The sequence below is a fragment of the Homalodisca vitripennis genome, chromosome 4 (assembly GCF_021130785.1).
Source record: "Homalodisca vitripennis isolate AUS2020 chromosome 4, UT_GWSS_2.1, whole genome shotgun sequence".
NCBI classification, from domain to species: domain Eukaryota; kingdom Metazoa; phylum Arthropoda; class Insecta; order Hemiptera; family Cicadellidae; genus Homalodisca; species Homalodisca vitripennis.
In genome coordinates, this window is record NC_060210.1 from 149,314,110 (window position 1) to 149,338,144 (window position 24,035).

A 24,035-nucleotide genomic window follows, 5' to 3' on the forward strand; every position below is an offset into this window, starting at 1 on the left:
GTAGGCTGCTCAACAACAGCCTAAACTTAAAAGAAAACTAATAGACCTAATAGAGGAAGACACACTGTAAAAGGAATTATACTATACTGCCTTCTGTTTTGTCTGCTTCAGCCATGAAGTCCTGATTAAAAGAAAAGGAATAAAATAAGTGTAAATGAAAGTGCCGCTACGTGGTTTAAAAGCTTTGAAAAGAATAGAAAACACACAGTAGAAGTGAAATATACTGAGAACAAAAAGACATTCACATCAGAACCTGAAAAGATTACCAGAGGAGTTCCAGTAGGCTATGTACTGAGGCAAGTACTGTAAATAATTTTCACTTTAAATGTCTGAATATATCATATCACACTGTTCTGAGCTTAGATACGCAGATGATACACTCCTAATAACAGGGCAAAAAACTCCAGAAGAATTAGAGGTTGTTTTGTACATAATACAAACAACCTCTAACAAACAAACAACAAACAACTCTGGGTAGTAGGGCAGAGATGATCCTGCTGCTGTAAATGAGAGAATATAAAGATTGAGTTATTTTTTGAAAGAAAAGGAACAAAATAGTGAAATTCACAGGAATCAACACAGCTGTAAAAGCTAAATACTTGGGAGTAACAATCGGTACAGATCTTAAATGGATCTAACAAAAAACATAATATGTGGTAAAATCAGTACTGGATTTGACCACGACTATGACAAGTGGAGTTTACCACTAGAGTGAACAGTTCCACAACTACAACATACTTTGCTGTCACAGAACCCCATCTATGACATGGCCTTGCAGTTTGGATTGCACAACAAAATTAAACCTACAGAGAGCACTAATTCAGAAAGTAAGAGTTATGGCTGAATAAGAACCAAGGAAATCCATATAGATTTTATGATCTAAGCTGATTACGGTGAGAAGATTAATTCCTCAAGGGAGTATTTGGTCCTTTTATTTGTGGTAATTTAGTGACCTCACGGACTACTTAGGATATTCTCTTTACCCTTTCTCATAAATGCAGATGTTTCAGTTATCATGACTAACAGCAAGATAATAACAGTTTAAAAATTAACATCATTACTTTTATAAATATTTTCCAAGAGTATTTTACATTCAATCTTGTTTTCAGCGCATCAGTGGTTAAATGTCTTATCATTGATAAATACAGGTATTATGTTCATGACCACCAAATTTGGAAACAGTCCAAAAACGAAACATTGCATAATGACTGACGACATCTGTTTTTGAACCTGTACACATATAATAAATATCTTAGTTAAGCTCTTTTTACTAAGGGGGTTCAGTACTCCAAAATATAAACATTTTGAATTTTACTTTTTTAATATTCTAGGTTATTGTCTGACGATTTCAATGCAAAATTATTAAAATCCAATGTCGGAAACTATTTTAATTTAATTTTTTTAAATATACTACATATTGAACATGTTAGGTGACTAGGGAAACTTACCTAAGAGGGGAAGTAGGTAGGTATTATAACTATTTTATCTGTTATACAATGATTTAGTTTTTCTGGTATACCTGATTTGTTTGCAAGATAGCAGAATATTTTACAGCTGTTGTTGGTTAGCAGAAATAAGAGTAAAAGCCAAACAAACTGACAGAAAAACTATAGCTTGAAATTTGAGAGAGATGCAGCAAGCAGTATGGGCAGAATACCATCACTTATTTGTCAAGCAACGCCTATCCTCAACATGGGCTTTGCCCAAAAGGAGGCGATAGTTGATGTAAGTACCAAAAGGCCATGGCTTTAAATGAACCACTCAAAACATTTCCATCTCTCTCCAGTCATCATGAATAAGATAAAACCTATTTTTACAGACCTGAATTCATCTGACTTGCTAAGAAAATGTCTCCATGGTAGATCACAGAATCCTAAGAACCACATAATTTGGACTTGCCTCCCAAAAACCATATTCGTAGGCATACATATTCTACACCTAGGAAAGGAAATATTCTATTCCTTCAAAAAAGGAAATATTGCAAGATGCATGGTTTTAAAACACCTAGCAATGATAGTTAGACATAACTTTAGTGAAGCAATGAAAAAGCTGGATATTACTCTCTTACAAAAGGCCCAGCACATGGTTTTCAATGTAGCCAAAAAAGGTAGGCAAGCTAGGCCAAGTGCTAAAAAAAAGCTGGAAGACCAGTGGGAAGAGTTAGAGGATCCTGATAACCCCAGTTATGGAGAAAGATGTCATTAAACTTTTGTTACAAGTTAGTTAACTCACTTATAAGCAAGCCTATGCTTGGTCTTTGTATGCTATTTCCTGAAATTGTACTTTTTTCCCACATATATACCTTTTTCTCTAGAACTACTCATCAGATTAGGATGAAAACAATTGCAGATGTACTTTAAACCAGTACACACATTTTGAGCACAAAACATTTTAAAAAAGTAACAAATTTTTGTAAAAAAATTAAATATTATATAGTTTTGTCAAAAAAATATTAAAAAAATTTTTAAGCTCTATCTGTTAAGGAATTCTTATATAATATTGTCCTTAAGTTTAATTAAGATTGGTCAATAGGTTCCTGAGAAACAGGTACACAAAGTTTCATATATTAGCATTAAAAGGATAGGCTGTACCGAACTCCCTTAAGAAGGAAGGAAGTAATTGGCATCCTCCTTAATTGTTGGTCAGTGGGAAGGGAGTATTGGTCTTGAAGAAGCATCTAACATGAATCATGACTTATCTTAGGTTTACTTAGACTTTTAAAATAACTGCAGAGAAGCTTTGAAAGCCTTGGAAATGAATATTTGTAATACATTATATTACTGAAGGAATACTTAAAACCAACAAATCTCATAAAGTACATAGATATCCATGGTTGTCATGCATGACAAGACAATCATTTAATTAATCTCTTTATACTAAAAAGTCTTGAGTGCATGCTTCCAGATCTGAATACGTACACTGCACAGATCCTAAAGTTGATCGTAAACCTATAAGAGTTTAAGAATACGGCTAATGTAAGATTTTTACAGCTATAATTTAATAATAAAATCCTCTTTGAAGTCTTTTTTTCTTTTATTTTTTGCCTGTTTAAAAAGTTTATATAGCAGTATTGTGAAACTGATTCAATTCATGATAGATAAAAAGGACTGCCCAGAACATAATAGAAAGAAAAAGCTTTTATTATTAAATTGTATATATGTATATGGGTAGATATGAATATGCCGGTTCTGGCCCACTTTTGGAGCAAACGGTAATCAGTAAATTACTGTTCAGAGGTCCATAAATAATCCAACCAAAAATCTGTTAACCACACTTTTAAAAGAACAGAAAACACAAATAAAATACTGTTCAAAGGACCATAAATAATCTCAAAAAATATAACACTAAAAAATTATAGAAAAATCTGCTTGGAAACAGCTGGATGCTTGAACTAAAGAAATGTATAAAGTGGCAAGACCAACAGCTACATTAAACTTATAAAATAAACAGGTTAAAATAATCTGAATGTATACAAACCTACACCTGACACTGAATGTAAACAAACATCTCTTGAGATGCCTAATGTACAGCTGACAATGGCTTCACAACATAAAAAATCCTTTAAAAAAGAACTTAAATTTAGATTTAATGTCCGCTCCTAAGTCTGCTCAGTCTCAATCAATTTGAGTGATCAGTAGCTCAAAATAAAGAGCACATTTCACTAAGTGTTTTAAAGTAAAAACAAAGTATGTAGGTTCATTAACATCAGAAAAAATTGAAACAGAAATTTTAACGTTTCAGATCCCCATAGGAATAATGTATATGAGGAAAATGTTTTTGAGTAAACGTGAAAAATACCAAATCTAAGTGACTTTTAGTATTTAATGACTGATCTTACAAATACCTTTAATTTAAAACCAAAATAGATGATATCGGCCGGATAGAACTGCCATACCTACTGCCATTAGATTTTCATAAATTCTTTTAATATATAGATGATGGTATTACTTAATTTTTACGTTATGCACTTGGTACCAACTGTAATCTTTACTTTTGGTAATTCAATAGTTTAGTAATTCTTAGTCCCAAGAATTCAATTGTAGGCTAATAACGACATATAAATTTAATTTTAACAACTTAAGAGAAACAGTACTTTACTTACCAATGAAAGGTCAAATTCCCAATTTCTTGTTAAGTCTTGAATGGGCTTTAGTAAGGCCTCAAAGCCCTCATCTTCTCTATCTGTAGCCATAGCTGTTTTACACATACAATATTAATATGTAAAATTAAAATATACATAGATAGCCATTTAACCAATGGGTCATTCAAATCAACAAAGGATTTAAACATGACCACCTCAGAACTTTATGAAATTTGGTAAGGAGGTAGTCCACATATAGATTAGGAAAATTTCCAATTTTCCCCTATATATTTCAAATGGTTTCAAAGTTATATCTAAGTACAGTTTCTCAAAATCCACCAAAAAACCAAAACCAACATACTTTGAAATCACCATAACTTTACTCCTAGTTGAGCTAGAGAGATGGGAGTGGTGTTATTTTACTCAATTTTTAACGCTCTTCCTTTTGATGTATAACACAACATATTTTGTCATGAAGTTTTTATGAACAATGAAATTAAAAAATTTTATTTTTATTTTCTCAAAAATGCATTTTGAATGTTTTGAAAAAATGTCTATAACTAGTGGTACTTTGGTATTATCTAGAGGCTACTATTTTTAGAACAGTTTTTCTTACCAAGTATCTTCAAACACTACATTATTAGAAAGAATAGACTTCATTTCACTTACTGTGAAAATTGCATGTCATTACGACGATTGGTTCTTGTTTTTAAAGAAAGCGAGGTCGGTGAAAAGGAGGCCACTCTGACTCATCTACTATTTGTTATTAGGCTATACAAGAAAGGTTTAGATTAGGTTAATAAACATGTTACTAGTAATACCAAAGCTAAACACAACCTTTATGAGCGCTCACGTGATCTGAACTTGATGTTGGGTACTATATTGAGGGGTGATTTTCTTTTTTTCACCAAAAGATGCCACCCAAACCCGCAACAATGGCCAGGAGCACTTCCTATAGGTATTTTCCTGACCTCATATAATGCATATAAAAAATACACTTTTTGAGAAAATCAGAATTTTATTTCTCAAAAAGTTTTATGACAAGTATGTTGTGTTGTACATAAAAAAAGAACATTTAAAATTGAATAAATGTCACCATCTTTCTAGCTCAATTAGGTGTAAAGCTACAGTGATTTCAAAATATGATGTTTCCAATTTTTTGGTGGAATTTTGAGCAAATTTACATAGCTGTAAATTTGAAACCATTTGAAATATATGGGGAAATTTGACACTTTTCCTAATCTCTATAAGGACTACCTCTATACCAAATTTCATCAAATTCTAAAGTGGTCAAGTAATTATTTTTATTTTAGTGTGTCGATTTCATAAGGAATGACCCAAATTTAAGATACATACTCATAGATAACAGGTTATGGTATATTAAGTCACATGCATAGCTTCCAATAATAACTTTTAAGATCTTTGTTTCTAAAAGACGTTTTCACTTTAAAACACCACATTTCTCATTCCTATATTTCTATCTCTGACTGAAGTGTTTTTATACTGCTGATTACCAATTTAAACTTTAATTTATGTTAACTTAATTTTACTTTCACTTAAAACATTCTGGACCCATAGTCTGTTTTCTAATATTGCTTTTTTGGTTTGTACATACACTTTCAATAAAAAAGATAGTGTAATTAACAATAATTACCATTTTACTTTAGGCTAGTGGATAATTTATTTTTACATTATATTACATAACCCACTAATTGTATTATGAGAGTGATAAAGACATACAAGAATCACATATTGATTACATTGGTAATATATTAACCCTTAGCACTTGGGTAGCCATACTCAAGGCCCAGTCTTGCCTTTTAATGCACTCAGATATTCAACACTTGTACCTTCACTGATAGGGCAGGCACGCGCACTGCATGTTCTCCTACCCAGTTGGAATTTTCCTCTGCTTACAGATTAACACTGACAAGATTGGAAGTATTTTTTCCAAATATAAAAAAATAGAACTCACAAATAAAACACTTAACTTTTATTGTACACCTCTTTACAGCTGAGGATGCAGTATAACAAGCAGTCACTACGACAATCGAATCAACTATGGGTTAGAAATATCAAAATTATTGAATATAAAAACATTTGACATAAGTTTTATATATATATATATATATATATATATATATATATATATATATATATATATATATTCATGATTAATAACTGTCAGCTGTTTTTATTTTACAGAATAACAATATTGTTTGGTACAATCTTAAAACCCCGTAAGTTTTTTAAATGTAATTCAGATTGATTTATTGTTCCAAATTAATTCAAGCAAAGTGGGTATATCAGTCTATCTGATAATCAGATCTTTTGTTCCTTGCCACTTCTGCTCCATCCAGCTCATTCCACTACATTATTGGTTTCTCAAAATATAATACTAGGAAAGCATTATCAACTGGTCCGTTCTTAGCCCCGGCGGTCTCTGGTTACCAAGTAACCTAATACCAGAAAGTCATTATGAGAACACCAAATCATTAAGCCCAGCTGTTACTGAAATTGCTAATATTATGTTAGCTGAAATTTTGCTGATAACACGTTATTCCGGTAATAGGTTAGGGTAGGGTACAATAAGCGGACCCGGTTTTTTATATCGAAGAATGTAACCATCGATACCTAGTATTTGCATCTCAAATCCTAGACTATCAATCGATATAAAGGTATCTATAGTCCTCAATAACAATCATATGTTTTAAATTAAAATATGGATTTAATATTTACAGTGGTCAAACAAATTATTATAACCAAAATTAGGAAAACTGAAGGCAACCATATTTGCTCCTCTTACAGTTACAGTTGCTTCTTTCCCACAAACGGTAACGATAAGGGGACCCGGTTTACTATATTGAAATTGGCAAATGATATTACTTAATCATAACCATCGATATAACCAATCGATACTGATTAATTATTTTGAACATTTAACTTAATATATATCAACAGCTGTAAACACTTTCAAATGATACACATAATCATATTATTAATATTATATACGTGTATATGTAACAATAATAATTATTATTATACATACATGTAATAATATATAATTACATGTGTATAATTATAAGCATTCAATAATTATGACATAAACCATATGAATTGTGGCTCATAATTATTTATGAGTTTTCCTATATTCCTATATAATTATATTTTAATTTAAAACATATGATTGTTATTTAGGACTATACTTTTATATCAATTGATCTAGGATTTGAGATGCGAATAATAGATATCGATGATTATATTCTTCGATATAAAAAACCGGGTCCGCTTATCGTACCCTACCTCCTACAAATTTCACATAATGGGTTTTTCAGTACGAGTCCAACATGTTAAAGTAATGAAAAACATGTCTTATCATCTTTCATGAAGCAATGTCGTGTAATTTTCTAACATTGACTGCCATTTTTAATAATGAAATGTTACTTAAATGTAAAATTGAAATATTACATTACATGTATTATTTTTGAAAGTGTTTACAACTGTTGATATAGATTATTTAAGTTAATTGTTCAAAATAATTAATTTCAATATAAAAAACCGGGTCCGCTTATTGTACCCTACCCATAGGTTACCACTGAATAACCTGTTAATGATGCAAATTTCATTACATACTGCCCATACCTAATGGCCACAAGTACAATGTACATATCTTATTTGTATTACAAGTTGTCGGACACTTTTATCCTTGAAAATAGTAAAAAGTAACTAAATGTTACACTGTCAGGGTGGCCATTCAAAACCTCTTTTAAAATTCCCGGTTTTCCCAGTCGAAAATTTCCGATTATTTAGTCTATTTTGAAACCAAATAGACAACTGTAGTATGTACTGTATATAACCCTTAACCCAAGTCCAACGATCATGTTTTATCGTCACTAGCAATATTTGCAAGAAATGCCACAAAGCTGCAGTGCTCAAGCATTTCATTGATAGCGATTTACGAGAAATTCGGTGATGATTTATCGCTATCACCTATTTTAAGCTAAAAACTTACCTTTCTGTGATGTTTACAAAATACATACATGTATCCTATTCGGAAATACAAAGATAACAAATAAGTACCAACACAACGCTACCATGGGGCAAACCGCAGCTTAGTATTGCGGGTCAGAGGTCTAGCGGTGGACAAACTTTTGGCACGAGACAATGATTTCGCCGGTACAAAAGATCGGTTCAGTACAATCAACAAATACTTTCATCTGAACTCTACTTAAATAATTTCCTTTTGTGGGGGAGGGGCAAGCCTAAGAATACCACGTTACTTCAAAGGAATTTGCAGAGATGCAGGAAAATAAATATATTTAAAATTCCAAGTGTTGTTTTTCCTTTTTAAGTAATAGAAATGGTAGGTTATAAAATGAGCTTCCAGAATATATTACATTTAAAAATGTATGGATGTATATAGAGAATATATTTATTTACAACTACGCAAAGTACTACGTACAGATAAAATACAAATTAGCGATCGTCTGTTACTATCAAGAAGCTAAAGTCCGCACAATGAACCAGCAGACACGCTAGCGTTGAAAAGTATAGACACAGAAAAAAACTACCTTGATTTATAATATTATTTATAACTACGTTTATTCTGTTGCTATATATTTCTAAAACTTGTATTACCGCTTAACGTCTACCACTCGTTTAGTGCAGGGTTCGGAAACGATTGGTCAGGCGATTTTAAGGTAAATCTTAAGCTCAGCGACTACCGCTCCGATCACCGTAATTTTTTGCATTTTAACACAGGTTAACGTAATAATTTCACCGAAAAAAATAGTCCCGATTATCGCCGTAGCCGTTTACTCCCCCCCCAAAAAAAATTTTTGGAAAAAATAAAATTAAAAAAAACCTGACTGACAGTGCATTTATTCGTTTTTTTTTTGGTGTTATTAGTTCGTAGGGCACGTAATTTCACCGAAAAAAGTAGTCCCGATTATCGCCGTAGCCGTTTACTCCCCCCCCAAAAAAATTTTGGAAAAAATAAAATTTGAAAAACCTGACTGACAATGCATTTATTCGTTTTTTTGGTGTTATTAGTTCGTAGGGTAGTAGTCCATGTACTAATTCTAGTATAAACTCGTCTTATCTTATCAGTAATAAACGCGCACCGCTTATCTTTTGCCTGTAATGAAACCTGCGTTAGTTCTGTCTGAGTGTTGTGTGTGTAAGCAGTCATGCGTGATCTGGGCTTGGACTTTGCAAGCTCGAGTTATTTTTTTTTTCTAAAAGAGCAAGCAGCGCAAGCGCTGCGCAGCGGGTAAGCATCGCGTGATCTGAATTTTGAATAGGCAAGCTAGGGTCTTTTTAGCGTGTGACAAGAACCATCGCAAGCCATGTCAATAACTTCACTAATTATTCCTTGTCCATGTGGGTTTGTTTGTGTAAGTCTGGCGGTCAATCGAAGCCGTCCTATAGGTCACGTGACCCGTCCGGCCAATCGGAAACCTTCCTGTTTGTCACGTGGCTACTGTCAATTCATCAAAACGTCCATGGTCGGCCATTGTTTTTAGTTTGATAGTCGAAAATCTTGTTATTTATGTGTTTTGTATTGCCAACATTGTACTGCCGTAAAACTGGTTTTTATATGTTAGCGATAATCGGGACTATTTTTTTCGGTGAAATTACGTTAACCTGTGTTAGTACGAAAAACCTTATGGCGATCGGAGCGGTAGTCGCTGATCTTAATATTTACCGATTTTAATTGTCCAATGCATTGTTACGTTTGGGGGGGGGGGGGGTGGAGGCTTTCCGCGGCACAGGAGAACTAACTAAGATAAACTCACTACACTAGTGGAGGTAACCTCAGATTAACCGGCATCAGATGTAGCTCAAGAACATATATCTGATCTTCATTCACAATTTGACGAGCCACGTCGCATAAAACACTACCGATCGTTATTTCGTCAGTTCTTGATTCAAGAAGCTGTCAAATTATATCTTGATTTTATAAGTTCTTGGAGACGGAAAATTTATTTTTGGAATTTTCCCGGTTCTCAGAAAAATTTCCGGCTTATTCCCGGTCCGTTAACTTCCCAGCTTATTCTCGGTTTCCCCAGTCGGGTGGCCACCCTAACTGTTTTGTTTGTTACATTTTATAAATATATATAGCCCAGTTAGTTTAATATTCATCGTCAACTTATTACTTGTTAAGATATAAAAACATCAGAACTATTCTGTAATTTGTAATAGCTATAGGCTAATGTAATTTAGTTTCAGTAATTATATCGAAGATTCGTTACTCATAAATATCGATTTCATACTTGCCGCTTACTACACTGCATACACAGTTGAAAGCCAGACAGAGCATTTTTTTTCTTAGCTACAAGTTGCAACTTGTACAGAGTTGTGAACAGGCAAAACATTGTAGTGGTATACCCACAAGCATAATATGTACTTGTAAATATTACAATATGAAAAGTTATAACAACCAGTTGAATACCATATACAGACACAGCACATATTAATTAAATTTAATTGATGTCTATCCCCTGAACATTTTAATCAGTGTCAGTATTGGACCTCAACCAAGTAGAATGACTCAGTAGCTAGAAAACAGTTTCTTAAACTTGATCCTTCAGCCATATAACTCTATTAGTAGGCTATGCAACTGAAATTGTTTAAATTTGCCTTGGAAAAACATTCTAACATTTCAGTTGGGTCTGCAATAAAAAGCTTAGTGGTAATATTTCAACCATAACCTAAATTGTATAAAAGTAAACCAACCTTTTTTACTTATTTCTTGGAACTATTTGTGCACTCTGAAGCAGACAAAATTTTTATTATATTACATTTCTTATTAAATAATAAAATAGTTTAAGGCACAGTAAATAATATACACATTTCTAATACTTTTAAATTTGGAATGAAAATGAAAATACGTTTACATTAGAGATAACGCAACGTTCAACCGCCAAGTGCCGCTGCCCGCTATGCGCTATGAAAACGATGTTTTTGGTGGTGTTTTGTTGTCTCTGCCTGTCTTTACATTTTGTTCTTGTTATTTTTTTCCATCGTGTCAAACATACACATATACAACTTCATGTTTATAACCTAAGTCCGCTTTTTTTTAATATGCGGCCATGAGAACTTTGTTATGAGTTATGGTAATTATATTTAAATTTATTAAGTAAAGAATACTGCGATTATCTTTTTAAGCTAATGATGATACGAACTTCTCGTGGGCCACCCACATGGGCTGATCAGAAACCTCGGCGTGAGAAAGATTGGGGGCAGAACCGAGCAGTTCCAACAAAACACGAACATCAGCGACCTCAGTTCGTAACGGTTCTGAATTCTATTATCTATTACGAATTAATGATTCGTTTTATACCCGAACATATCTGAAAAACATAGAAATCACATAGAACTTATACTAAATCAATTTTTATTCAATTAATTATATTAATATTGAACTTTCTTTATACATCAAAAGACATTTGACAAAATGTAAGATCGTGTTCAACGAATATTGCAATAAAGTGTAATAATTTCGTCATATTATTATATAAGCTTAAAATGACGGTACACTTTTTATTCCATTGATAATCTATTAAAATCAACATGACAAATAAACGTATGCATAACTGCAACACATTATATAGAGTCTTTAATTGGTAGTACAGAAATAATTATTTAAGCTACAAAAGCTGTAATAGAGTTCTCAAATTTTGCGAGTAGGGCTCTTTTTAATATTTCGGATGTTTAATCCATTCTCTACTTTTTTGGCTACGCAACTTATGTAACAAGGTTACTTTGTTACATTAAACTTCCTTACGTCTTGTCGGTTCCTTCGATAGTCCGTTGTATTGGTTTATTTGCATGTAGACAACATTAATTGCCAAGATTAACTTAATTAGGTTGTAAAATCAAGTTTAATGAATTCAATGTAATTGTGCTACATTCTGCAAATGTAATGTAAACTTGTTCTTATATCTATGCTGTAAACTTGATTATAAGGATCTATAATTAAGGATTAAGCTTAAAAGGAACCACTCAGATATAGTTTTATCGCAGGGTTCTACTATTGACTACCAAAAACCAATGGATTGTCTATACCTACATGACAAGCATTACAGCACATGAAGGTATATCAACCTTCTTTTCGTAGGCAAGTAGGACAAAAATACGCTAACGCTCAGCATGGTGCCAAATTTTAATGCTCCTGTTAAAAAAAAAAACTCACGATCTAGTCTACTTACAATAAAGATGACGTTTTGAATCTTTGCATTGAGCCGGTTCAAAGTCTTGAGCCTAGTTATCTTTCCGGCTCATCTTTATGTATATTTATATAGTACTTGTAAGTGTTGTTCGATGTGGCTGCAGAAGGCACTGACTGTACTGTTTCAGAGCGCTCTGCACTTCCTTTTCAGAGTGGCAAGGAACTTCTGAGGTGTGTTATTGAAAGTACTTGTTGTAAATGTTTTCCTTTTCTAGTTTTAATGTTATTCCTTTTTAATTTTCCCACTAACATGCTGGCGTAAGTTCTACGTTTCTCACTGACGAGATCCAGGAGAGGAACTCTTGCCTCCTGCTGCTTTATCATCATGGGTGTTCGCAGACATCAGTTTCCAGGGTTATCCTGATCTGCTGGAAAATTGCCCTCTATTATGAGCTGAATACCACTAGTCAACATCTGTGATACCCTGCTATTTGTTTAATTTATTTATTTTGTGATTGTTTCCAGTAACAATAGTTTATATTTTGATATTTAGTTTTTAAGTTTAGTTTAAGTGCTATTTAGTCTTATTTCTTGGTTTTCATTAGGAGCCCGCCCTTAGCCGAAGGATAACGGGTGGATTTGGCAGTTATTGTTTTAAATTATGGCTGTTCCTAACTTTTTTATTTATCAAGGTGCGCCTGAGACACATGACACATTTTGGGTTAACTGTAGTTGGTTGTTTTTTTTTTTTTAATTCGTTAGGCCAATAATGTCATCACGAGAGGAAGGTTCTTATCTTGGCGAAAGATGTCTTTGAACTTTTTTAACTTTGTGTTCTGGTGGTGACTTCTAATTAGTAAATGAATCTGGGCACGCTGTCCACGGTGTTTTTCTTTTTACCTTCTAGGTTTAGTTCTAATCCGCCATCCCGTTCGCCACCATGGGTGCTTGCTTCCTAATTGTCTACTTTGGGTGTGCGAACGGGAATATGTGGTTTCAACATGAATAAAGCTGATAAGTCAATAACACTGGTGGTACCATCTAAAAGGTAGGTAACAGTTGTATATTGTATATTTTAATAGCCAAATATAGCAAAAACTTAATGTACTTTGTTTAACGTTACATGTAAAAACGTTAGTGGTGTTCTGTTTCTTTTGTTTTGTTATAGGTGAGTTTAAAAACAGTAGAATTAGTAGTCATAGATGCCAACTATCTGAATCAATTTCTTTAATTTAGCTGCCGTAGTTTGGTCAATATGTTAGATTGTATGAGAAAGTTTTTCAGAAAAATAAATTTTATATTTAAGTTAGATATAAATTTATCTGAACAATTTATATTTAACTTACATCATCACCATTCCAAAATCCCCAATATCCATGGCCTTCCTAATGTCCACAAACCCAGCATGCCTCTAAGGCTTATCTTTAGTTCTCGTGATTCACCTTGCAGGGAATTGTCTGAAGTCCTTTTGGGCAGTTTAACGACATTGGTAGGAAAAACTGACTCTCTTATCAAAATTTACAGGGATTAGGTACAGAAGCTAATATCCCCGAAGTTGACAGAAACTGACAAACTAGTAAGTTTTGGCGTTGAAAGACTATTCACAAATGTGCCAAAACCTCTCGAAACCACCGAATCACGTCTCAAAGAGGGCCGAACCTAGAATTACACTTCCCGTGCCAGTAGTTATAGAACTGCTTGAACTATGCACTCAATGCAATTATTTTAAGTTAAAGGATAAAATTTACCTTCAAGACGAGGGAATGGCAATTGATTCTCCACTGTCTCCTATTTTCGCCAATATATTTGTAGAGAAATTTAAGAAAAATAATTTTTGTCAATATGGTCCGGCTGGACTGTAAAATACGAAGCTCTTGACTCTCTACCTATTGACTTAGATTGGCCAATACTGGAATAAAAAGAATGTTTCCTTTAACTGCAAGGGATCTCGAATCATGATCCTCTACCATCCAACAACTTAATGGAGTAATTTTGTTGAAGGTTTTGTGAATTTAAGTCATTGATAATTTGCCAAGTTGTCTTTGTTTTGTTAGAAGCTTTCTGTATTCTACTCAAAACTGCGTCCGACTTTATATTGCGGATCTCCTTTTTGTATTTGACGCGTAACTGTCGGTATTCAGACCGAAGAGGGCGGATAGGGGCAAGACTTTTAGTATGTGGATAGAACGTGCGCAGCCCGTCTCTCGTAGGTAATATGTTCTGGATGAGGTGGGGTCTTAGACCTGAATGTCTTGCCTTAACGTTTCTCTTAAGTAGAAGAAAGGAAACTTCAAAGCTCCCCGTACTTATAAATAAATAAAAACCTATCAGCCAGATTATCAAGCTCGAAGATTTCATTCCAAGACTCCTAGTTTAGATAGTTGTAAAAGGTGTCGATATTTTCTGGAGTGAATTGATGAGTTAATTTATGTGAAGGATCAGAACTCAGTCTCGCAGCAGACAGATTAATAGTGGCCAGTTGGCCATGATTGCTACTACAACATAAATTTGTTTCTAATCATATAAATAAATACAAGAACCTCTTCTTGGAGTCTTTGTGACAACCATGTAGTTTTCCAATTTTAAATTAGCTGCTCTGCCAATAGCTGCCTTGTAAAAATTATTCAAACACGTGATAAACAACATTGCATAATCCTTTGATAATGAATTCAAGAATATTAGTCAATCCATCAAGCAAACAAGGTTTTTTTGTAGATAGACAACGTCCTACGATGCGAGAGTAATTTAAACATATTAAAACCGTAAATTGAGCGATAAATGGAAAGGAAAACATATAAGTCCAGATTTAAGATGAATCCTAGTTTTACATTGATGTCCCATGGAGTAGCTTTTCTGAAGTTGAGTTGGCGCACTCTCCCAGCGTCGTAATCTGCAAACATCAATAAATCTTAATGTTACTTACAAATCTGGGTTGGCTCGTAATCAGTCGGTCCTTGCTTTAACCCGATTCCAGCTTTCTTTTATAGCTTGGCTGCAAAGTGCTCACCAAGCAGCAGATTCATACATCAGTGTGGAGCGTATTATTAGGAACGCTAAGCCTACTAATCGTGAGGCTAGAAAATTATATTTCCATTTGTCTGATTATCTATATGTCTGTCCACACGATATCTCAAAATGAACTTACTCATGAGCTTGAAATTTACATGAAGCTTCATTTTTATATAAATAAGACTAAGTTGGGTTAAGGTAAAAGACACCCAATGGGATTTGGTTGAGCATTAGCTATTATGTTGACATTGGTCCTATAGGTAACCATAATGATATGAGAATATAGCAGAATCAATACATTTCTAAAACAATGTGTACAAGCATGTAAGATTTTAACATGTGAAATTTTTATTCATATAATAAAAAGAAGATTAACAAAGTGGAAAGTCAATGTTCAAAGTTAGTTACAAGTATCGATTTCAGAACACTCCTTGCGTTATAGTATCCTCCCTAGTTTACTAAAACTTGTATTATTTTAACAGGGGTATAAGGCATTTATTAATGAACAAATATGTTAATTTATCGCTTAGCAAGATATTCTGAGAAAGGTTTTATATGTAGAATTTTAATTTTGCATGAACATTCATGTTATGTAGACAAGAATTGGTTTTATGTTGTTGCATGTCCAACCATGGAATTTGGTTGAAAGTCATTGAAACCTATCATTAAATAGGCTGGTACAATGTCTCTTTTGTCTGCTGAGGAGATTTTTAAATATATTTTCTATATAATTTGTTGCTTATTTCTCAATTTGTAGGTAAATAGTTTTAAAACTCTGTAAACAACCTCAGCGAAGCCTGTTACGCGTCAGTCGTGTACTCCTATCTTGTGTTAATTTCATGCCAACAGAAAGTGATCATCTTCGACAAAAGAGTGGCATCATACTGCTCATGAAATATATCGCCCCGATATATTTATTATGAGTACTATCTTTTTGACTTGGAAGCTGTTATTATTTATAGTATGAATACTTTTTTTATTGGTAGAAAAAGGTCAGATTGAGCAGAATTTATTTTGGGCAATCAAAGATTTGTTGACCAATAAAATATTATTGGTAAGGCTACATTGTAAACTTTAAGCTTACTGCGATTACTGTTAGAGTGCATTGCATTACAGTTTCAGAGGTTAACCAAAGTTTGTAGTTTTTATTTTCTCTAAAAGGTGCCGGTAATTGAATCTTCCTCCATGCCTCCGTCTTGCCCTGTCGGCCCTGTCGTCAGTCAGTCGAGTCAGTCTTTCGTTTCAATAATGGCTGTCGTTCGAAGTGTCAATTTTCATATGTCGTGTAACTTTTAGGTGATTTATGTTATTCCCTTCGTGATAGTTATCATTAATTTTCAAATTATGGATCGGAGACATTGGTGTAATACTGTGAGTTGAATGTGTTGCAATTTATTGTATAAATCAGCTGTTTAATTTCATTTGATATATTTGTGGTTGAAAGGTGCTTTAATTTTACATAGCCTATCAGCTTTATTTTTTTATTAAATTTACAGTAATTAAACTGTTACAACCCTATTGCTATACTTTTAATAATTTTAAGAAACAACGCATTAACCTATACGTTATAGGTCGGTATAATTTGTAGTTATGTGCTTATTAATTTGAGAATTGCTTCACTTAGCCTGTAGGATAGGTTAGAGGTTAAGACCAAAGTTCAATAAATTAGGTATATTACACATAGTTTTATTGTTTATAAATTGTTTAAAAACTTTAACCTGGTGTTTCATAATTATATTTTTATCAAGTTTATTTTTATATAAATCTCTTTAGCATTATCTTGTTATTAGACTTGTCATTTGGAGGTTATTCTCATCCAGACTATTGTATAAGATTTTTATACCATTTATATAAATGAAATAGAATCAGTAGGATGTATGAGTAAACATGCTAGAGAACAATGTTTTTTGAATTTCATTTCGAATTACAATTTTACTAGGTTGCAGTATAACAAGCGGAAACCTTGACAATCAAGTAGATAAACCAAATTATCAGTAAAATAAAAACTATTGAATACAAAACATTTTATTTGTAGTTATTTACAAGTAGTTATTGCCAGCTTTTTAAATGTATTAAATAATATTATTACTTAAAATTATTTGTGTGGTACTTGAGTACCCAATGGCCAGAAGTACAATGGCGATGAACATATGTTTTTTTTTGTCATAAGCCTTTAGACACTTTTATTCTTCAAAACAGTAAGAAGTAAGTTTTACACTTTTGTTTCTTCCATTCAATAAATACACATTAGATAGTTTTTAGTTAGGCCTAGTCAGAAGTTTTGTTTAGATATACAAACATAGCTGAACTAGGGGAGACACTGAATTAGTGTCCTTCATTCATTAGTGGATTGTTATTATAGAAACATTCGATTTATTATCCAACTTCGATATTGTATATTAATCATACGCAACAAGAATTACAGGTTAATACATTAGCAAACCAAATAATAGATTACAATTTTTAATAAATTAATTTTAACAATAACGTTAGTAAAAAACAAATTTATCCAACTTCTGCATAGAGTTTATCATCGAATTATGTATCTGCCAGTATTCCAAAACTCATACTTCTCTTGACTGCTCACCAAAAACTTCCTGTTTAGTAATCTCCCACAATTTCTTCATATTCATGGCCATGACAAATCCCTTAAAAATTAGTTACTTCTTGCTGTTTATTGTGTAGATTAAACATTACTATAAATCAATAAGTTGAAATCATATGTTAAGTTAAATCAATAGTAATATAAAATTCTTAATTTGTTTAAAACAATGATAAATTCAATAAAACAATTCAATAACAATTGTAGGCTGCTTATTAAAGTCTATCCCTGAACTATACTATTCCAAATACTATAACATAATTCAGTTCAACATTATGGTTATGTATCGTTAGGCAGTTTAGGTCATTAGAAATGTATTTTGGTATCGATTGCCATGGTGGTCACTTATGCGCAATTGGTTAGTGTACAGTACTTGGTTGTGTCCATATGCAGCCGTGGACTACATTTGACATTTAGACTTACGAGCCAGTTAAATAATGAAACAGAAGAATGATAAACCTCATGCCTTTCATACTTATTTTTTATTGTAGTGTTATTGGAGGTGTTTTATTTTTTAAATCTTCATTGGTTTTACATTGTTCTTCTAGGGCTAAAATGAATAAGGAAAGATCTTATATACTTAGACATGGGGTAGATCTACTGTGTAAAGTATAGGTACGTTAGTATGCATATGTCATCTTAAAGGATTGTGGTATAAGCTTTCTTTTATTTGTCATTTGCCATAACTAATTTTAATTAACCCTGTTATCGGCAATATTAGCTTCCTTACTGACGCTTTTATTCATTAGTGTATGTCTTTCAATCAAATGTAATATACCAATAAAAATTCAACCAATTTAATAAAACTCCATCTAGTCAATGATAAAGATTAATTTGTCAGATACTTGTAACGTTAAATGTAAGACAAGATGTTTTTCTTATAAAACTCGTAAAGTAATGTAGGATAAGCTATATTAGTTCAATATGTAAAAGCAGCTCAAATTTTAGTAATATAGACTTCTGCCTCTATTATATTGGTTAGTATGGTCTAAATAATTGATTCAATTGAAGAAAACATCAAACTTGTTAAAATTATTGCAATTATATTGTTCTTCATCTCGTAGCCTACTTATTAAAATGTTATTTAAATTTATATGTTAACCGTCACCTAGTAAAAGAAATATATCGTATTGTTTTTATGAATGAAATATGAGATTTGGCAAAGAGTTCAGACATGTTATTGTAAGAAATTGTAAAATATACATAATTTATCAATCACAAATTTAAGATGATATGACTTAGCTACTGTAGCCTTCTTTTAAATGATATAATTTGTGGTTTATAAATTCATTTTATAAAATACAACATTTTATAATTTTTTTACTTTAAAATGTTTTAGCTTGCACTGCTCCTAATTTTTCTTTATTTATATACTGTACATAATGCATACTAGTACATATTCCTGATATATACTACTTTATTGAGAAAGTAACTTGTGACAAATTTAAGTGTAACATTTGAAACATTTCTCTTGATGCTAATTATACTAATTTTAAACTCAAAATTAATGCAAATCATAATATCAAACAAATAGCCGTTAATGATAGTAAATTGGTTTGTAGCAATTGCTTAAGCCATTCCTTACATGAGCTTAGATGAATATAATCAAAGAATATATTTAATCAGTTGTTTAATTAGATGCTTATTAAAGCATACCAATTAAGTTTTATTTCTTTGATTTAATTTCATATTACTTTAGTGTATTCAAGCCTTAAACTAATCCATTATTGTTTTACAGCTTTAATCTGTATGATAAATTTAAATGTGTGGAAATAATATAACATTTTAAAATTTGATCTACGGATTGAGAACACTTCATTAAATCAGTGTCAGTTAATATCCACTGTGCAAAATTACCCGGTTGTGTGACATGGCGTTCATGATGAAAAAGAAAAAATACAAGTTCTCTGTGGATGTGTGTATAGACGAATTAACAGCTGTTCCTTTCGTGAGTGCTGTCCTTTTTGCCAAAGTACGCTTACTAGATGGTGGGAGCTTCAGTGAAACCTCTAGCAGGTAAGCAATATTTTTAATTTTTGTTATACCTTGTAACACTTTTAACAAGTAAAAAATGACACTGTCAGTTTGCATTGGGGGGGGGGGGGTATTCCTCCAATGGCTGTGTGACACCAGTTGCATGTGGGAGGTATTCTTCCCATCCTGCATTTTTTTTTATTAGCTCAGTGTACCTTAAGCACTTTTGTTTAGTATAGAGAATTTTCATGGCTTCTTCTTACTTATAACAATATTGTTGTAGTGTTAGTTTCTGTAGAAGGTATTTTTTAGTGTATATCAGCGTAATATTGTGTAATAATGAATTCTTGAGCACCTATCATGGTATATTACATATTTTTTAGTACTGAACGTGTTAAAATGTTGTCTGGGGCAGACGCCTTATAGCGCAGAAGAGTAAGTGGTGTATATACCAAGTAGGGATCACTTCTGGCTGGTTTATACCTACCAGTTGAACCCACCACTGGGTACAGCAAAAAAAAAAAAAAAAAGTTTTGTATAACAGTATAATAGACTAGCTGTGAAGGTGTTAACTTTTCACTTCATAATTATATTTAGTGACTACTTCACACAGTCAGGTTGATGTATCTAAATGGATATATGCTATGTAAAGTCTTTAATTGGCAGTGCTTCACATAGCTGTGATTACTCACAGTCAGGGTGATGTACATAAATAGGTACGTGCTTTTGTACAGAGTTACCGAAAACACTTTATAATAACCAATTTCTGATTGATCTGTTCCTTAAATGGAAACTGCCACAGTCTCTATGTCTGGTTGGGCACTTTGAAAAACAATGAACTTGTCTGATAGCTTTATATATAACCTTTAAAATAATTAGCATAATCTGAGAAAGAACTTAAGTACTGCTAAAATCAGTGGAAGTCTTCACAACACAAAACATTGAATCATCACTGTCTCAGGTAATTTAGTTATTGATAGAATTGTTCTAAAAAATATAGTTTGAATGTAAAGTATAGCTGATAAAACACATGTTTGTAACTTTTCTAAGCATCTTAGAAATTAAAAAAATAATTGTTTATAATCACTATAATTCCAGTATGATGGACCTTGCTAATTCGAGTTTTTTAATGTGTCAGCACTAATGTATATATCATATGTGATTATGTGTCAGCTGTAATCCAGTATGTGCAACTGGAAGTTAAACGTTAATTTTTAAACATATGTTGTTGAAAGGGAAAAGGGTTGGTAGGAAGAGAGGTTGCTTTTGATGTGTAACATATCGGTTGACCAGGCGAAAATTGAGATTCAATGTGGGTTGGATATCTCCAGCTTTAGGGAGACTGAGAACTCCCTAAAGCTGAGATGTGCCAGAGGCTGGGTGGTCCTAGAGGTTGAGATCTCCTGATGGCCAGAAATGTTTGACTGCGGCAAAACCGTTTACGTTGACAAGTTCAGTTCTACCAACGCTTTAAACAGGAATGGCTCAGACATCTAAAATGAGCACTAGGAAAGTGCAATCGTCTATCAATGTCCCCAATCCGAGTTCGACCATTGATAATTGTTAACCTCATTAAATTGAATGCTCACATTCGATGTCTTCTGTCTAGAACCGTAACATACAGCAAAATATACATGACAACGCTGAAACGGCCAGAAAACTAAGTATTCCATCTCTTCAAAATTCTGTTGGTGTAAGTGTAAACAGTTCCGTGGAAAACAGTTGTAAATAAGAGAACCCAAGTTTCAAATGGACATAACCTAAATAAGGAGACTGCCAAACCTAGGCCAACAAACCGGTCTAATTAGAAGATATTGAGTAGGAAATCAGTTACCAATAATAATCTCGACACAATCAAAAGGTTGAAGTTTATATTTGTTTTAAAGCTTGAACTAACAGTTGAAAAGTGGCAGCTACGTGTTAGAAAAATTGGCTACAAAATTTTCGACTTACGGTTCCCCCAAAGTGGGTGTACTAGAAAATCTGTGAGAGGATATTTTCAGTGAAAAATTTTGGCCAGAGGATACTCTAATAAATACCTTTAATCTTCTTAAACAGAGGTGCAATTTAAACTCACAAATAAAGGTACACACGGGGTTAAAGATAGCCTAAACCCAGCAGAAGATGTGAGTAAAATAAGGTTTCATTACTTAATTGTCCAGGGCCTAAACAGCAAGGAAAACTTACAATGTCTACTGAGTTCTAATAGTAAATATTATTTTTTATGCAACAGTGAACATTGGCTGCTGGCAGATGAAGCTCATTACCTTCAAGTGGAGGGATATATACCTTTTACGATGTACTGACTGTCGTAAAAAACCATATCAGAGGTGATGTTCGAATTTTTTATGTGAAAACAAACCATTTGAGTGTAAGGCACTTCACTTTGAGTCGCTGTGTGAAGAAATAAATTTTGGATGTGTTGCTGTTGAGGTTGGAAACCTTAGAATCATCATTGTGATGGTGAAAATGTATTTTTGAACATTTTAAAGCTGCTATTGATAAATATCAGCCGACTGATTTGTGGTGATGTTAACTCCAAGTTCAATGTCACACGAGATCAACCCAGTGTGAGAAAATTATTAAACCTTATCAAGCAGTTTGATTGTAAATATCTTAGTAATAAGCCTACCCGTTTTAATCCTGCCTTGACAACACTTTTATCAACATTCCACTCGAGCTGAGTAGTATCTGTGTAGTTTGTGTTGATATAGGTGGTAACAGTGGCCTGGAGACAAGTCTGCAAATGTCATCTGTTCCTGACTTGAATAACCACAAAAATTATATATTCCGTAACCTTTCTTCTTGATGTCTGGAAATTTTTTTGAAACTTTTAGGTAACTTGCTTGTTGAAGACAAGTTAGCTTTATTTTTTACTAAACTTTTAGAGTTTTTCAACCAAGTGCCATTTGAAAGTGTTGAAAAAGAAGAACAAACGGGTTAGTAAAACAAAATTAACATCAAAATGGTATACTCAGGAACTAAAGAAAATGAAAGATTATGTTATGGCCTATCGCACAATTTACTTGTGCATTTAAAGTCAGGGCCTACAAACATTTCTTTGAAATCTTTATAAATAAGAGGTAAATAAAGCTAAACTGAATGAAATGTGAAATTTATTGAACTCTCAGCTAACAAATGTCAGGCTGCCTCTACCTTGGTCAGGAAGGTGTCAGCTCAAGGACGGCAGGTTGCAGATTATTCAATCAGCGCGGAGGACTTCAACAGCTTCTTCATCGAGTTGTTCAGCGAGGCAAGAAACAACATACCGCCACCATCAATCTCTTCTGAAGAGTTCCTGTAACGAGCCAAGCGATCCACCTCACTCTTCGAGTGGAAAAGTGTGAACAGTGAAAATTAGTGATGTGTCGAAAATGAAAGCTTCTAAAAGCAAAGATGTATATTGTCTTTCAGCGAATATTATAACGTATGTCATCAACACAATCTTATTACCACTTGTAATTTGTATTAACTCCTGCCTGGTAGAAGGTGTATTCTCCAGCTCTCAAAAGTCTCAAGAGTTGTCCCTGTTTATATAAAAGGGGACAGGTCTCAGGTTAAAATTTTCCGTCCAATTTCTCTAGTACCTGTTTTAGAGAAGATTATTGAAACAGTTGTACAATTTTTTTAGAATCCCAACAACTTTTGTCAGTTTGGCTTCTGAAGGGGAGTGTCTACCACAAAAGCCTACCATTGATGCGTTTGGTCTCTGGAGTTCCCTCTACTTTTGAGTGCGGATTACTGCCCTGTATAGATTCATGGTATTCTTTTGAGTAAGTTGGAATACTGTGGTGTCCACGTAGATTTTTTTCAAATCTTAAATCTGAAAGGCAAAACTCAGTTTGTTGATGCAGGCGGATAGCAAATAAAATTGTTCTGAGGTCGTTTTTCGGGTGCCTCAAGAGTGTGTGTTGGGGCTTCTCCTTTTTTATAGTGTTGTTATTAATGACTTGGAAACCAATATCGTTGACTCATCAACCATCATGTTTGCAGATGACACTACTTTTTGAAGTGTGCATTCAGATCAAAGCCTCTTAAAATTAAAATCTGACGACTGCTCCAAGTTTTATGCAAACAGCCTTCTTTTGAATAATGAAAAAAACCCCAGAACATACTTTATAACCTTCAAAACACTAGTCATAGATTAATACAAAATAGTAATTTAAAAATCTTTGGTGTAGTATTTGATGGTTCAT

At 33.0% G+C, this 24,035-nt stretch overlaps 2 protein-coding genes across 10 annotated transcripts in view; one reads left to right on the plus strand and one right to left on the minus strand.

Moving 5' to 3' along the window:
• Nucleotides 1-11,037, minus strand: part of LOC124360322 (condensin-2 complex subunit H2-like) — a 64,033-nt gene extending 52,996 nt beyond the window's left edge. For 2 of the 4 annotated variants that reach the window (XM_046813839.1, XM_046813838.1), the window contains exons 1-2: nucleotides 10,820-11,035; nucleotides 4,103-4,194 (exon numbers count right to left, since the gene is read on the minus strand). In XM_046813839.1, coding sequence (XP_046669795.1) covers nucleotides 4,103-4,192 — 90 coding nt within the window. In that variant the 5' untranslated portion in view covers nucleotides 4,193-4,194; nucleotides 10,820-11,035. Of the gene's footprint in view, nucleotides 1-4,102; nucleotides 4,195-10,819 lie in introns of all 4 variants that reach the window. The other 2 variants (XM_046813840.1, XM_046813841.1) reach the window with 2 other exon arrangements.
• Nucleotides 11,038-16,474: 5,437 nt separating this feature from the next.
• The window catches only part of LOC124360323 (protein FAM102B), a 154,147-nt gene continuing 146,586 nt past the window's right edge, over nucleotides 16,475-24,035 (plus strand). For 5 of the 6 annotated variants that reach the window (XM_046813843.1, XM_046813847.1, XM_046813848.1 and 2 more), the window contains exons 1-2: nucleotides 16,475-16,634; nucleotides 19,604-19,881. In XM_046813843.1, coding sequence (XP_046669799.1) covers nucleotides 19,736-19,881 — 146 coding nt within the window. In that variant the 5' untranslated portion in view covers nucleotides 16,475-16,634; nucleotides 19,604-19,735. Of the gene's footprint in view, nucleotides 16,635-16,656; nucleotides 16,835-19,603; nucleotides 19,882-24,035 lie in introns of those variants that run through there. The other variant, XM_046813844.1, reaches the window with a different exon arrangement.